The 15,696-nt window shown below is 49.6% G+C and overlaps 1 protein-coding gene across 3 annotated transcripts in view; it reads left to right on the top strand.

Annotated features, from left to right (window-relative positions):
- Positions 1-15,696, top strand: part of SHISA6 (shisa family member 6) — a 268,428-nt gene that overhangs the window by 125,780 nt on the left and 126,952 nt on the right. For 2 of the 3 annotated variants that reach the window (XM_087826510.1, XM_016222413.2), the window contains exon 3: positions 2,349-2,444. The exons of the other annotated variant lie outside the window; for it this stretch is intronic. In XM_087826510.1, coding sequence (XP_087682636.1) covers positions 2,349-2,444 — 96 coding nt within the window. The remainder of the gene's footprint in view (positions 1-2,348; positions 2,445-15,696) is intronic. 3 annotated transcript variants of the gene reach the window in all.

The raw sequence follows: 15,696 nt of genomic DNA, 5'->3' as shown, positions 1-15,696 counted from the left end.
TGCAGGATGTATCAGAGGTTCTGAATTAATGAGATCCAAATTTATGAGGGTTCTGATTTGTTACTACCTTTTCTTACTTGGCTGCTGCCTGGAGATGGGGTGGGGAGAAAGTGGCCACGGCCTCCCTCTCCCTGGCACTTGTAGTGCACCCCTCCCCACAGCCCTGCCTGTCCCTCCTTTCTCCCCTGATGAAGACAAATTTCTCCAAGTACTAGAGTTTGGTTTCTGGGGCTGTGGTATGGCTTGGGATATGGGCAGAAGCCTCTTAGTTCAGCTCCAATCATTCTATTCTATAAAACTTTGGGTTGTAACCAAGTATTTTATAGCAAGAGAGTTCCTTGTGGAAAGCTGTGTTCCCCGTAGGAGTGAGGTATATGTTCCAGAGTGGAGGGTCTGAGGGAAACAGTGGTAACATTTTCTTATGCTTCTGATGTGCTGGGACAGTGGTTCGCAGAGTTGGTTCCTGGGCCCAACAGCATCAGCATCAGCAGGTGACTTGATGGAAATGCAAAATCATGAGCCCCACCCCAGGTGTACTGAATCCGAAACTCTGGCAGCAGGGCCAGCAGTCTGTTTGAACACGCCCTCCTGGTTTTTCTTTTGCACACTAGGTTTGAGAACCACTGACCTGGGAGAAGGAAGGAGGGTGGAGCATTATGGAGCTCGGGACTTATATAGTGGGTGCAGCATTTTGGAGCTTGGGACTTACACAGTGGGTGGTTCCGGGCACCCACGAGGGTCCCAGCAAATGGTCATTGAACCCACGTGAATAACTGTATTTAGGCTGTTTCTCCACTTACTCTAGAGCAGTGGTTCTCCTTCCCCCTGACACATTAGAACCACCTGAGAGCTCCTCAAAAATATGCTTTCCTGAGCCCTGCCCAGCCAACTGAATCACAACCCCTGGAGTAGTGTCTAAATGGCTGTGCTTTTAAAACCTTCCAGATGATTCTGACCTGCACCCAGGTCTGAGATCTTCTAATGCACAGGGTGCCCCACTGAGAAAAAACATGGCTTAGGTTGCCTTTATACTTACCACCCATTTTCCCATTAGAAATTTATTTTACCTATTTATACTATAGAAATTTCATACTCCTTATAGAAAAAGATGGGAAATATAGAAAAGTTGAAAGGATAGAAGTTATGTTCCAGCTATCCAAAGACAGTCGTCACTGTCAGGTGTGTTTTCGTTTAATCTTTTTTTTTTAATGCACTGGTGTGAATTTTTTTACAGCATTGTGATTATATTTAATATAGCATTTTCTGTCCACCTTTTGGCTTAACATTACATCTTAGGTAGTCCTTCACATTGTTAGAATTATAAGTACAGCTTTTAATACGCTCTTGGGGAAACATGTCAAAAATAGGGCTCTTCTCCATTTCCTCACGTACAGACCTCAGGATGGCGTTCAGGGCATTCTTTCTTTCTTTACAGTGTCTGTATTTCAAGCATATTGCAAATGTCAGAAGCAGAACATGGACTCTCTTCTCTTTGAATTTCTTCTTGCAGGATTCTAACCCGCCCTCAGTCTTTTCCTCACCCCACCCCACAGGCGGGCATAGATGGATGCACTAGGCTGCCTGGGGACAAGATCTTATTGCAGAAATTTTGGACAGGAAAGCACAGAAACCTTTCCCCAGTGGTTTATGTTATGATCATAGTTCTACTCGCCAGCTTCAGCTGATGTCGGGTGTCTCCTAAGCCACGAGGCTCTGTTATTCCGCAGGAGGTGGCATGATTCAGAGGCATGCGCATACGCAGAGCAGCCCCCCAGTCCCACGCCCCTGTGTTTTGGCTAGAAGGAAAGCAAATGAATAAGGCAGGAAAGAGAAGGAAGGAGGCTGAGGCAACGAAGAGGGTGGTAGGACAAACAGCCTGCTGTTCTGATGTGCTCGCACAGAAAGGGAGACGTGTGGCCAAAATCAAGCCGCGTGTCTCCCTTTCCACCCCCCTGCTTTCAGCTCTCAATGTAACCTTCCCAGAGCTTTCTTCTTTGTTGAACCGTTTATATGTGTGTGTGTGTGTATATATATGTGTGTGTGTGTAATATACACACACGCATATGCACACTTTGTTGCCCAGTAATATATACTATATCTAAATATATTTATATTTGTATGCTATATATTACTATATAAATATTTATATGATGAAATATATATTTTTATAAAATATATATCGTATATTTATATATAAATTTATAAAATTATATATATATTTTTTTATTGACTGCTTCTCTTTCTGCCTGAGTTGGGCGCTCGGGCCACCCCGCGGCCGGGGAGCCGGAGCCACAGCGCGCGCCCGGGTTGTCGTGGATGCGCAGGTAATTCTGCCCGTCTTCTTGCAGGACATTATGGGAAAGATGCTCACCGAAGTGGAGGAGCTGATCTCCATAACTTCATCTCGTCCGGATTTGTCACGTTAGGAAGAGGACACTCGAAGGGTACAGTGGAAACCGTTTTTTACTAAAATACAGAGGTTGCCTAGGGACCCCCGATGTGAAACCCGAAGATGGTGTGGAGGCCAGAGGAGTGAGTGGGGTGGTTCCGTCGCCGCCGGTTCTGGTGACATGCGTGGCTCTGACAGGAGCGCCCCGGAGGTCACGGGGGTGACTTTAGAGGGCAATAATAGACTTCCAAGAGACATCCACCCTGCTCCGCCCGTGCGGCGGGGCGGGACACGGCGCCGGCCCCCGTGGGAGGGGACCGCAGGCGGCGCGGTGGGGAACACCGCCCACGGAGGCGGCCGCGCTTCCAAAGCGTTCGTTGTCTTCTTGGCTATTATTCCTTTTTTTTTTTTTTTTTTTTTTAAAAGCCACGTTTTCTAATCTGTTGTCATGCTGTGTACTGTGGGTTGCAAAAGCCAGCATGCATGTCGAGTTCCAGCGTCCGCAGTGTGTCTGTGCAAACTCTCTATGGTGTGGACGCCAAGGTGGCGGCTCCACAGACCTTCAAGCCGCAAGATGACAGCTACTGTAGCATTTCTGCCGAGCTGCTTTATGACCCAGCTGAGAGCTTGCAGAGCATCCGTGCAGGGGTCTGGAATCCTCGATTCTGTCTTTTGTTTAAACAGAGTCCTGCTAGTGTCGTGAGCATTCTGTCACATCAAGAGTAACTGGCCCTCTCACTTCCTTGATTACCTTCCTGACACCAGTGTACTGTTATAGAACAACTGTGAACTCTGTTGCAGGGGTGCTGCATCCCTGCCTTCCTCTGAAATATGTGTCTGTTTTAAGTGTGAGTGAACAAGGAACTTTGCGATATTTTCTTACATTCCATGCACCTACTTTTTAAATTCCCTCTGTGATGTTTGTTCATCCTATAGAGAAAAAAAAAAAATCTGTATCTGTGTATGTATTCTCTGTTGTGTCTGTTTGTGTCTAAATAAAGTTTATTGAGGATACAGGTGGCATGTGTGGCTAATAAGAGTTGCAGAATCACATGGAGACCAGCTGGCCCCAGAGGTGGAAGTGGGCTACACGGTGAACCAGTGAAATACACAACCCTTAGCCGTCCCCGTATCAGCTCAAACCTGGCTGGCCGACCCCCGGGCCATCCACTTTGTGATAATTATCTATCACTTGTGAAACAAATCACTCTAAAAGGTAGCATTTTAAAATAATAATAAACATTTATTATCTCCCATAGTCCCTGCAGGTCAGGAATTCGGGAGCAGCTGAGCTGGGTGCTCCTGGCTCGGGGTCCCTCATGAGGTTGCAGTTGAGGTGTCATCAGGAGCTGCATCATCTCAAGGCTTGGCTGGGGCTGGAGAACCTGCTTCTCACGTGGCTCTCTCACGTGGTACCAGCTGTTGGCAGGGGCCTCAGTTTCTCCCTATGCTGTTTTCTCTCTGACGACTTGAGGGTCCTGACAGTATGGTGGCTGGGCTTCCTCAGAGAGGGTGACCCAAGGAAGAGAAAGACAGAAGTCACGATGTATTTTATGACCAAATCTATTGGCTGCACAACATCATTTTCACAATATTCTATTGGTTACAAAGTCAGCCCTATTCAGAATGGGAAGAGACTACGCAAGGGTGTGAATAGCAGGTGCCAAGGATCATTGAGGGCCGTTTAGGTGGCTGGTTGCCATGCTCCTACAACCCAAAGAGCAGAGCTGTCAACAGCACGGCGACTCTTACTAAGGTTTCTGAACTGCAGTGGTTTTCCACCCGTATCCCTCCTCCTTGTAGGTGTGGTTTACCTTGAAACACCAAACAGTTCAATCAATAGAACTCATTGTATATGTGTATATGTGTGTGTGTGTGTATAAGTCTATATGTATGTGTGTGTGTGTATATATATATGTGTGTGTGTGTATATGTGTGTGTGTGTGTGTGTGTGTGTGTATATATATATATATATATATATATATATATATATATATAGTTATAACTTTTGGTCCACACATTCATTCAACAACGTTTCATAAGGCTTGCATGTGCCAAGCAATATTCAGAACTAAACAGAATAGAATCTGTTCTTATGGAGCTTATAATCCATTGGGGGAGCAGACAAAATCAGTTCTCGATGACAAGTGCAAGGAGGCAGGGAGCTCCGTGGCCGGGAGCACTGCTGTCTGAGAACGCCTCCTGGATAAGGTAGCAGCTGAGCAGAGGCCTGCATCCCAGGCAGAGGCAGCCCGAAGGCCCTGAGGTGGAAGCCTCCTCGGTGTGAAGGAGTAGGCAGGAGGCAGGGAGAGTGCGGCAGGATAGACGAGGCCAAGGGTAGAGGGAGGCGGGCTCAGAGCCCAGCGGAGCCAGAGCATGCATTTGTCAGGCCGTGGGCGTAAGCCTGCCTTCAGGTTAACTGGACCTCCATCAGAGCAGCATAAAGGCCATCCTCTGTCGTTACCTGTCCCTTGGGTCCCTGTCACCGGGGGCATCCAGGAGGCTCACCCTGCCCTTGTGTGGAGGCTTTGCTGTGGCTGCTGCTTACTCGCTCCCCACCTTACCTTGTTGGGTGGCCTTACCCAGCCCACTTGGATGCGTGGCCTGTCCTCCTGTGCCCATCACCTCTGCCAGGTCTTTCTTCTCCATTCTCTTCCACCAAAGGCTCCGAAACCTCCCCGTTCCAGGAATGTACCTTGTGTGTATTTTCCTATTTAGGTAATAACTAAATTTCATGAGCACAGAGACTGGGGTGGGGGGTGGGGGCAGAGGAGGGTGCTTTGGAAATGAGGATTCCCTTCTAATATCAGGGTCTCCTTAGTCCCCACACAAACCTAGGTCTCTGCAGAAAGGCCAAGCTCCACTCTCCCCACCTTCAGAGCGAACCAAGTTGAACACTGAGGGCACCCGTGAGGAAACCGACCCCCTGTGGGTGCCCCATGGGAAGGGACCACGCAGAAACCTCTAGCACGGCACCAGTCTCCGTCCTGCGTATTTAATTATCTTACATTCCATCCCTTCCTTTGTTTATTCTTTTGTTTCAACTCCAGTTCCTGCCCTTTTCTGGTCCCCCTTCCTTTATTATTATTTTTTCTTTTGTCCTGCATTTGCCTAAGGCCTCTGGGGGCACATGGCCACTGTGTAGACCCAGCGTAACTCTCAGAACTAACGGGGTAGCCAACACGCGCTTTAGATGATACCGTCACCCTGCCCGCCCACATCACCGAACTGAGCGTGCACCTCGAATGGGACTGCTCATCTAAGAACGGAGCCTGGGTGGGCCCTGTTCCGAAGGGCACGGTAGCCGTCATTGGGAGCTGGGATGACACTTGTCCCATGTTCCACTGCATGGGCCCCAGAGGCATCATGGAGATAGACATGTCCTTCAACTTCAGAGAGCTCCTGTTATCCCCACGTTACAGGTGAAAACCTGAAAGTAGAGCGGGTGAGTTCACTGCCCCAGGTCAGCAGCACACAGTTAGTATGTTCCCTTCCCAATCCGGGCCTGTTTCCTGGGATTATACCCCCAGCCACGTGTATCCTGCCCCGTGACAGTGGGAGGAGCGGAAGTGGTGCGTGGGCGGTGGCTCAGCGGGAGCCACACGTGGGCGAGCACTCAGTGCCGAAGGCCGTTTTTACTAGAGGTGCACATTCTGCAAGACAGGGCGTGACGAAAAGGAGATGGACCGGGAGAGGAGCATTAACACGGTGTTCGCAGGGTCTGTCCTTTCTGAAAGGAGGTTCATTCCTCTCTAATAATTTTTCAGGGTCTGACTACACCTACGGAGATGCTATTCTACTTAGGTAGTTCAGTTAAAATCTTTCAGGCAGGTTTTTGTGGGGGTTTTTTTCTTTCTTGAGTCTGGTAGAAAGAGCCAAAAGGCTTTCCAGAAGCCCCTCCACATCAATAGGGTTAACTCCAGTGACCTCCACCAGTGCACCCCAGGCCACCCCAGGTCTGTGTCCCATGGGGCCTTGGCAGCAAGCGCGCATGTGCTCACTGCAGCCGTCTCTGTAAGCAGGCAGCTTGCAGAGTGATTGTGATGTGCCGGTTACTGCCGCCCCTCTTCTGGTATTTTTCTCTGTTCACTAGGCCGTTTCCACCATTCCAGGAGCCAGCGAGAGGGTGTGTGTCTGTGTGAGAGAGATAGGGAGAGGGATCCCGAAGCCTTTGCTAAATGGTTGGAGCTCCGAAGCGATTGCCCCTTTGTAGGAGGTGCACATTACTGCCCCTGTGGGCATTCATTTCACGTGAGCACATTTGCTGAGCATCTGCTCTGTGCCAGACACTGTTCTAGGCGCTGAGGATACAGCAGACAGTAAGAGATCATAGAAATAAAGGATGAAAAAAGTATGAGGCGTGTCAAGATGGAGTTAAGAACTACGGAGCAAAATGAGGCAGAGAAAGGGAGGGAGGAGCTGCCGTTTTTAAAAGAGCATCAGAAGATTGCAGGAAAAGGTGACATTTGAGCAAAGACAGAGGAAGTGAAGGATGGAGTCAGCTGGATTTCTGGGGAAGGGTCCCCCAGGCAGAGGGAGCAGTGATGCCGCGCTCACCTGGCCTGCATGGGGACAGCTATGAGACATGCAGACGGAGCTGAGTGTGAGCAGTAGGTTGAGGTCAGAGCGTGGCTGGGGCTTGGACACACAGGGCCCGTGGGGCCATTTAAGGATCTGGTTTCCACTCTAGGCCACATGAAATACAGAATGTTTTTTACCTGAGGCATTTGGCAGATGGAAGACCGTGGGAGGGACAGGGCTTAGACAGAGGTTGAAGGTGAGGTAAATTCATTCTGGCTTCATATTAAGTTTTAGATGCTTATTAATAATCCATGTGGAAATGTCAAGTTCAAGGGAGATGTCTGGCTGGGATATAAATGTGGGCGTTTGACACGAAGCCAGGAGACTGGGCGAAATTAGCTAGGGAGTCAGTGTCACGTCCCAGGTGAGCAGAGGCTCTAGCAGGGAGCCACCGGGCACCTTCACATGGAGAAGTTGGGGCAATGAGGAGGGACCTACAGAGGAGACTAGTCGAGTGTGAGCAGCCGGGAAGCAAGAAAATCATGGCAGTGTGATGTCTTGGAACTCAAGTGAAAAACAAACAGTGTTTCCAAGGGAGAGAGTGAGCTGCTGTTGTAAGCTGTAGAGAGGTCCAATGGGATGAAGCCCAGACGTGAGCCCTGGGTGCGACGTGGATGTCGTTGGTGACCTTGGCAAGAGTGGTCTGGGGTGGCAGTGCACAAATCTGTCCTGATGGATGCGAGAGAGACTGAATAATGTCTGGGGCATGCTTCCACACAATCTGGGCAAGCCGAGTAATGGGAAGAGGGAGGCCACTCTGCCAGCCTCTCTATCGTGGGACGTGTTTGAAGTGTTGTGTAATGAAAATAGAAAAGAGTTTTAAAATAAGCGAGTGGAAGAAGAGGAATAGGAGACCGCAGGTGTAGTGTTTAGTGTCTAATGTGAAGGAGGGTGGAGTGTGAGGGCAGCAGCTGGAAGGGAGTAGGATAGAGAGAGAGATTTGTTGGTTTGTTGCTAAGACCAGAGAAATCACAATATATTAGTATGTGCAGGAGTGACCCTGTAAAGAAGGGAAAATTGATAATGCGGGTGGGGAGGGGATTTCAGGAATGAGGTCCTTGATGAGTGAGAGCAAATGGGCAAGAGCCCCTACCACCCAGGTGGAGGGGCTGGCCTTAGAGTCCTGGACAGAAGGCAGAAAGCATATGACCACAGATGAGTGCAGGTGGACCTATGCGATTTTGGAAGCAAGTTCATCAGCTGAGAATGAGGGTTAGGGTGACCAGCCATCCCAGTTTGCCCAAGACTGTTGCCGTTTTAGCACGGAAAGGCCTGTGTCCTCAGAACCCCCAGGCTCTGGTGAGTGGGGATAGTTGGTCACCCAGCCAGCCTGGCTTCAGAGCATCATTTTTTTTTTTTTAAACATATCTTTATTGATTTCAGAGAGAGGAAAGGAGAGGGAGCGAGAGAGATAGAAACATCAATGATAAGAGAGTCATTGATCGGCTGCAGCCCGCAACCCGGGCATGTGCCCTGATCAGGAATCGAACCCCGATCTCCTGGATCCTAGGTAGATGCTCAACCGCTGAGCCACGCCCAGCCAGGCCAGAGCATCATTCTCACCCATCTCCAGAGCCCAGAGTGGAATGAGGACCCTGCTGCCTTGAGCAGACACCTGCACAGCTGCAGGGTGCTCAGAGCCTTGGGACTTCTCTGAGATTACCTGGGAGATGGAGAAAAGGCCAGAATGCAAGAAGTTGCTGCTTGCGAGGGCCATCCCAACCCCGACGAAGCTCCTGAACAGAATGTCTTCATTTTGTCTCAGTGACGCTCCCTGAGAACCAGGCTGGAGATGGCCAATCCCGCTGCTTAGCCAGACTGCCCACGGGGCCTGAGGCAGAAAGTGAGGGAACAGAAGTGGTGGGGACATCAGCAGGTGCTGGGATCAGAGCTGGAAAGTGTCCATCCCGATGCCCTTTTAGAAGTGTCAACAATGAGGGGAGTTGCAGAGATGGCGGCCCTGCTGCTCCAGCCCCCAGAGCTAAGGAGAAGAAACAGTGGTCCAGATAGATGGAGGGCTGGGGGGATTTTCGGGGCCCGGTCCAGGGAGCTGCTCCCTGAGAAGAGAATGAAGTGGAGATGGGCTCCAACATTCCGAGAACATGCAGACATGAGCCAGTGATGAACCTGGGCAAATGGTTTACGGGGAAGAAGGCCGGGCAGGGAAGCAAAGACCACAGCCCTCTGGTCTAGGTGATGGGTAGGAGATAGGAGAGGGCAAAGGGTGGGGGAGCTTTGGGTGAAGACAGGTTCTGAGGGTGTGGGTGGCTGCGGGAAGGAGAAAGGTAATCAAAACAGGCAGGGGCCTGTTTCAGCTTCACCAGGTCCCACGGGGGCTGTGGACGTCCCAGCCAGCACTGTTCTTGGTGTCTTCCCTCAACCCTTTTTCAAGCCGCACTGCTGGGCCGAAGCCCATGCGCCCCCTGGACTTATGCTCATGTCTCGCACCGGCCCATTTGTCTGGGCACTGCCGTGGCTGTGTGTGATACAGGGTTCGGAATTAGTAGATCTCCTCTTCTAGAGAGAAAAGAACGAGTGTGTAGGCCTCTGCAGAACCTCAGGCCGCCACCCCCACGCCAGGACCTGAGCAAGAGCCTACAGACCATCCTGTGGACGTAGCAAGGAGACCCCTGAGCCATTTGGCTAAAGAAATCCAGCTTAGATATTTTCACACCCTGGGGAGCCTGGGGAATAAGTGGGTTTGATTTAACCAAGGTGTTTAAAGGCTGGACTCCAGATAAAATGCAGAACTCAGAGGCGTCTGGTCTCCATGGCAGCAGTGAGCTGGGAAGCAAGAGAGGGAAGGCTAGGCCTGGCTTACTTGAGATTGGCCTCTGAGAAGCCCAGTCACCTGGGAGCATTCTTTCCTGTACCTCTCCGAAGACCAAGGGGGGCAGGAAGGAGTGGGAAGAGAGCAGAGAACTCTTGGGCTCTGGGCTGAGGGCACCCAAGGTGTTAGCTGCCTGCTGGTTCTGATCTGCTACGTGGGACGGCTCCCTTCATTAACTCTGCGCCGCTCAATCCTGATGAATGGCTACATATCGAGAAAGGGGCATTGACTTGGTGCTCAGAGTTACTCAGCGGTATTTCTTATGCCCCAGGCCAGCACACAAAGGCTGCCCCTAAGCCTCACACTCAGGAAACTGTGTGGCATCAGCGGGATTACATATTTTGATAGAACTGAGTCAAAATCAGAAGGTGGCTAATTGGTTGAAATGGATTGCATCAGAAGCTAAAATGAATCTTCGTGAATGTTGAATTCAAGGCTTACCCAGTGAATCCATTTCTCTACATAACTGCTGTTCCAACAAAATAAAAGGAAATAAAGCAAAATAAAACCCAGCCAATACCTTTGAGAGTTTCAGAATTGGGTGCTTAATGGTTGCGATCACAGCCATTTTGCTTAAAGGTAGCTGTTCTACAAAACCCCCTTCCCCAGGTTGGCCCTTCTAACAAGAGCACCCGTGACCCCTGGGGAAGGAGGGAGGGTGCTGGCCCAGGACCCTGTCTCCACCTAGATCACTTTTGGCAGCAGTTGAACCTTGTAGCTCGATCGAGGAGCATGGTGCTCTGGGCCCACTTCCTAAGCCACCCAAGGGGCCACCTTTAAGGTGGTACCACCCAACCTGCCCACTCGAGGCACCGAGGAAGTCGGCCCACCAGTTTTCCTCACCTTCCTTTAACTCACCTCATTCTGATGGCAGAGCTTGGGTTGAACTAGCAGGTGATGTGGTCTCTGAGCTGTCACCCAGCTCTCGCTACCTGGGTCAATGGTGGCACAGAGATAGGTTCGCATTCATCAGACCATTCTCTGAGTGCTGGACCATACGTGTCGTGGTTTAATGCTTGTTTGTGGGCCTGCCTTTGACCCTTGTAGGGTGCTGGGTGGTCCACTGGGACAATCTGCTGGGCAGGTGTAAGGAGAGGAGAGATAGTACAGGGCAGAGGAGGAGAGTCAGGAGGCACTGTTAAGTCTCCTTGCCTTGGGAAGTTTCAACTCTTATCCATCGGGCACATGTTTGTTCTCAAAAGAGGAGTGACTCGGGTACAGATAGCTCTCCCATAAGCTCCAGTAGTGCAGCAGAGAGAAGTCTTTTTGGCGCATAGAGATCAGAGAAACATCCCTCACTCCTCAGCTTCTGCCAGCCCGACTCCTTTTCTGCTCAGGCAGGACTGGGAAGCACACAGGACGCCTTTAGCACCTGAGTCTCTGTGGTCTCCTAAGTCCCCCTTGGGAGAGGGGAGAGGATCATGTTTTACCAGCGGCGGGCTTGCCCAGCCAGAGGTCGAGCAGCTCGGCCTGTGCTCGCCTCGTTTCCCAGCTGCTCACTGCTGCCAGGTCTGAGCTTTCTCCTGCCATGACCCGCGGCGGCTCAAGTTGGCCCCAGGGGAGTTCTGTGGCCAGGACAGTCTCTTCCTGGCATTGTTCTTGGCACTGACGGTCGTCCAAGTTGGGAATCTCCCCTTCCCATGAGCCAGCCCTTGGCATTGGCTTCCCTCGTTCTCTGCTGCTCACGGCCAAGAGTCTCGGAAGCCCCGGCAGCGAAGCTATGTGGCTGTCAAGTCCTGGGAAGGTGGTGGGAAGGCCGTCCCCACGCCAGCTGGAGTCGGTGGCCACGAGAAGACGGCCTCTCAATCGGCAGTTGCCAGGATTTCATGGTGACCTAGAAGTGGGACAGAATACTGATGTTCTTGGGACTCCGCTGGCATATAACCAGAGCATTCCGGGTCTCTGCTTTATGCAGATGATGTATGTGCAGAGTACAGCCCAGGTCCTGCCTGCCTGAGTCATGCCTCAGCCTCTGTCTTCCTCCCCTCCAGATAGTGACCCTAACTTTCCCCGTGAGGTGGCTGTCGAAGAAGAAAATGGTGAGGAGAGGGTCATTGGAGTCAGACATGCTCGCTCAGTCCTGGCTCTAGCACTTGCTAGCTGTGCGACCTTGACCTCTATGACATTTATCTATAAAATAAGGTAATGGCTACTCACAGGGCTAGTGTGGAGCTAGGAGATCACGCACCAGAGCACTAAGCACTCGGGCAGTGGTAGATCTTCCTACATTCCCAGCTTCAGAGAGCTGTGGAAACGTATTACTCAGGATAACACTGGGGCCAGCAGCGTGGGCATCCCCTGGAAGTTGGTGAGACACCGAGACTCCTGGGCCCCACCCTGAGCCTACAGAGTCAGAATCTGCATTTTAACGAGGTGGTCTTCAAGGTCACTTCCATTTTTGAGATTCGTTTGCCATGAAGCCTCATTTGATATGTAGCTGAGGAGGGGAGAAATAATTTAAGGAGGAACACTGAGCCCTGAGGGGTGATGCAAGCAGGCCTTCTAAGACTCCAGTGGCCTGCCCGAGATGTCAGAATCATGGAGTTTTGTCTGTTTCAATAAAACTGAAGTATTAGTTGAGCGAAGACAAGGGAGACAGGGCTGCCTTCCAGAAGCCAGGCAGTGCGATTCCTGCCAAATAAATGAGAAGTTCCATAAAATGGATCCTGAAAAGAGTGAGTGGGCTTAAGAGGAAAACATTGCCCCTGAATGGCGGGGTCCTAAGTGGCCTCCGGATGGGGCCGGGATTTGGGATGGTCCCTGCAGGCAGGGAGAAGGGAAGGAGCCAAGAGTGAGGCAGGGGCACACTTCAGAAGGTGCCTCCTGAACAAAGGCCTGGGGGTAGAAATGCCCCTGTGACAGGGACATCAGTGCTTGCAGGAGGCTGCAGGAACTGGAACTAGGACCGTGGTGAATTGGAGGCAGTGTCCTGAATCCTCCCAGGCTCATTAGGGGTGAAGTTCAAAATCCTGGTAGATTGTCACCTTTCTACTCTTCTGTTTTTAACAACAAAATCAAGAAGCGACACAAACACATGAAAAGCTGGCCTCTACGTGAGGCTGACTCCACAGGCAGAGGTGGACATAGAACACTTACCGTCAGCCCGGGTATCTGTCCCCCACCGAGAGCGCCCTCCCCTGTGGGAGTCACACGTAGCTCAGGCTGCAGAGCCGAGGGAGTCGCATGGACTCTCGGGTTCAGTGCTGAGCTGTGCCCCAGACGTGGACTTTCTGACCCGTGGTAGTGATACCGTGTCAGGCCTCAGTTTCCTTGTGTCAATCAGAGCATCAGAGAAGAATAAGACCCTTTGTTCTTTAATATTCTGGGATTGTTTCGGGATAAGACGCCTCCTAAATGCAGAGCTACAGCACAGAGTGAGGCAGGCAGCTTTTCTGGCAGAGGAGGGCTGTGAGTTTAAACACCCTCATGCATTCTGAGTGGCCTATTCCGCTCACACTCGGAGACTCTTGCAGGAGGTCATCCATATAATGCGTACCATGGGAGAGAGGTGATTCTTTTCCCGAGGACAGCAGCAGATTGTTCCAGTTCATACCTGAAGGCCCTTCGGCGAGCCATGCGTGAATGTGCGCCTCAGGTTCAGGGGGCCGGAGCTTATGAAGTATCTGTCCCTTGAACAGGGTTGAGGTTGGGTTCTGCTTATTTATTTTTATTTTATTTTTTTACTAAGAGCAATTGAACGCACGTGCCTGAACCCTGAATCCATTCAACTGAAATGGAGGGGGCTGTGGCATGGACGCCAGCTCTGTCCAGATCGGATCTCGGCCAGTTTGACAGAAGCTTATGTTTGTGCTAATGAAAGTGTGTGTCCCTCAACAGCTGGCACCCCTAGCCACTCAGGTGCTCAAGCCGAACCCTCCATGCTGTCCTCACCACCCCCTCCAAGTCCATTACCATTTCATTCCATTTTCTCGCCCTTGCCCACTGCTTGCCCCCTTCTTAACCAGCTTCCCAACCCACAACTCTCTCCCTTCCCATCTAGACAACTTGCAAAGACCACCTACGAGGAGTTCCATTCTTACCCCCAACATCCTGTCCTCTACTGAGCAGCCAGAAGGATCGAACTTATTCTAGCTTAATTTAACCTGACCTAATTCAGTTTGCCTAGTCTGACCTAAAGCAGAGATCTGTCAGAGGCTCTCTACTGGAGCCAGAGTCGTAAATACTAACCCTAACTCTTTGGAATGGAGCTCACCCATCCTAAAAATGCCAGCTGAGTTCAGAGCTCTTAAATGACAACGTGTGCATACTCTCCCTCCCTTATCTGTTTGGCTGTTGACATGAGTCAGGAGGAAAGCAAATATGTAGCATGCAAGGCCTGCACCATCTGGTCCCCGCTTACCGCCGGGGTCCCCGAGGATGCTGCTGTCTTTGGTCAGGGCGTCTAGCCAGAACTGGCGTGCTTTCTCTTCTTCCCTTCTTAGGAATTATGCGTGAGCTGTTCCTTTTCTCTGGAATGTTCTCCTTGGTCCTTAACAGACTAGTCTACTCATTGTTCGGGTCTCCATTTGAATTTCCCGTTTGAATAAGCCTGCCTTGCCCTTCGCATGGAAATTAGATCTTTCATTATGTTTTCTAATTGCACCCTTACTATTTACTTTCCCATACTGTTCAAAAAAATATTTTAAATGTGTGTGACTTCTTGCCTGATGTCTGTCTTTGCCTCTAACTATGTGAGCAGGGGCCACGTCCGGGTATGATGACCACTGCGTTCCTTGTGACCGGCACAGTGCCTGGCACACAGTTGATGCTCAGTGAGTATTTGTGAGTGAATGAATGGATGAGGAATGAATGGATGAGGAATGAATGGATGAGTGAATGAATGGATGAGGAATGAATGGATGAGTGAATGAATGGATGAGGAATGAATGGATGAGGAATGAATGGATGAGTGAATGAATGGATGAGGAATGAATGGATGAGTGAATGAATGGATGAGGAATGAACTGAAGCAACAGTAGACTGGGAGTCAAGGAACTTGAGAAGTTGTTGCAGATGAATGTGGTCTTGGGAAGATTGCATCACATCTCTGGGTTTATATCTCCCTCCCTATCAACTTTTTCTACAAGATGCTCCCTAGTCCTGATGGTCCAGGACATGCACATGTGTGCAGATTCACAAGGTCAGAAATGGTGTAGGCACCTTCCTGTGTTCTTTTTTCAGTCATCTCCAGACCTGTGCTCCATCCCCTTACACCTCTGTGAGAATCAGTACCCCTTTGTTTTTTATTTCACTGTACTCTACGGCTCCAGTCATAGGTATTTTAAACACACACGCAAATACAATATATTCACCATTCTTCATCTTGCTTTTTAAAACTAATATGGCTTGGAGATCATTCAGTATCTGCAGAAATAGATCTAGCTCAATTATTTTTTCCCCAATGGTTGTTAAATAATTCATCTTATTATATCATCATATATATAACCAATATTAGGCCCATCACTTGCTTTCTTTTTATTACTTTATATCTTTTAAATGTTTGTATTGAGAAATAATTTCAGACTTACATAAAAGTTATAAATATAATACAAAAATTCCTGTATACTTTTCAAATTCTTCAAATTTTAACATTTCATTACCTCTGTTTTATCATTGTCTCTCTTCGTCTCTGTCTCTCTCTCTGTGTGTGTATACATGTTATATGTATATATAAACATACCTATGTACATTTTCTTTTTTTTCTAAAAAAACATAATTTTAAAAAAATATTTGAGAGTAAGTTGCAGATATGATGGCCCTTTTCCCCTAAATACTTAAGTATGTATTTCCTGATATCAAGGACATTCTCTTACATAGTCACAATATGATTATCAAAACCAGAAAATTGACTTTGATAAAATACCATTGCCTAATTCACATGTACCACTGATGTCCT

The sequence above is a fragment of the Miniopterus natalensis genome, chromosome 17 (assembly GCF_054644295.1).
Source record: "Miniopterus natalensis isolate mMinNat1 chromosome 17, mMinNat1.hap1, whole genome shotgun sequence".
In the NCBI taxonomy this organism is placed as follows: domain Eukaryota; kingdom Metazoa; phylum Chordata; class Mammalia; order Chiroptera; family Miniopteridae; genus Miniopterus; species Miniopterus natalensis.
The sequence above is the reverse complement of the archived record's forward strand: the minus strand, read 5'-3'. Positions and strand labels throughout refer to the sequence as shown.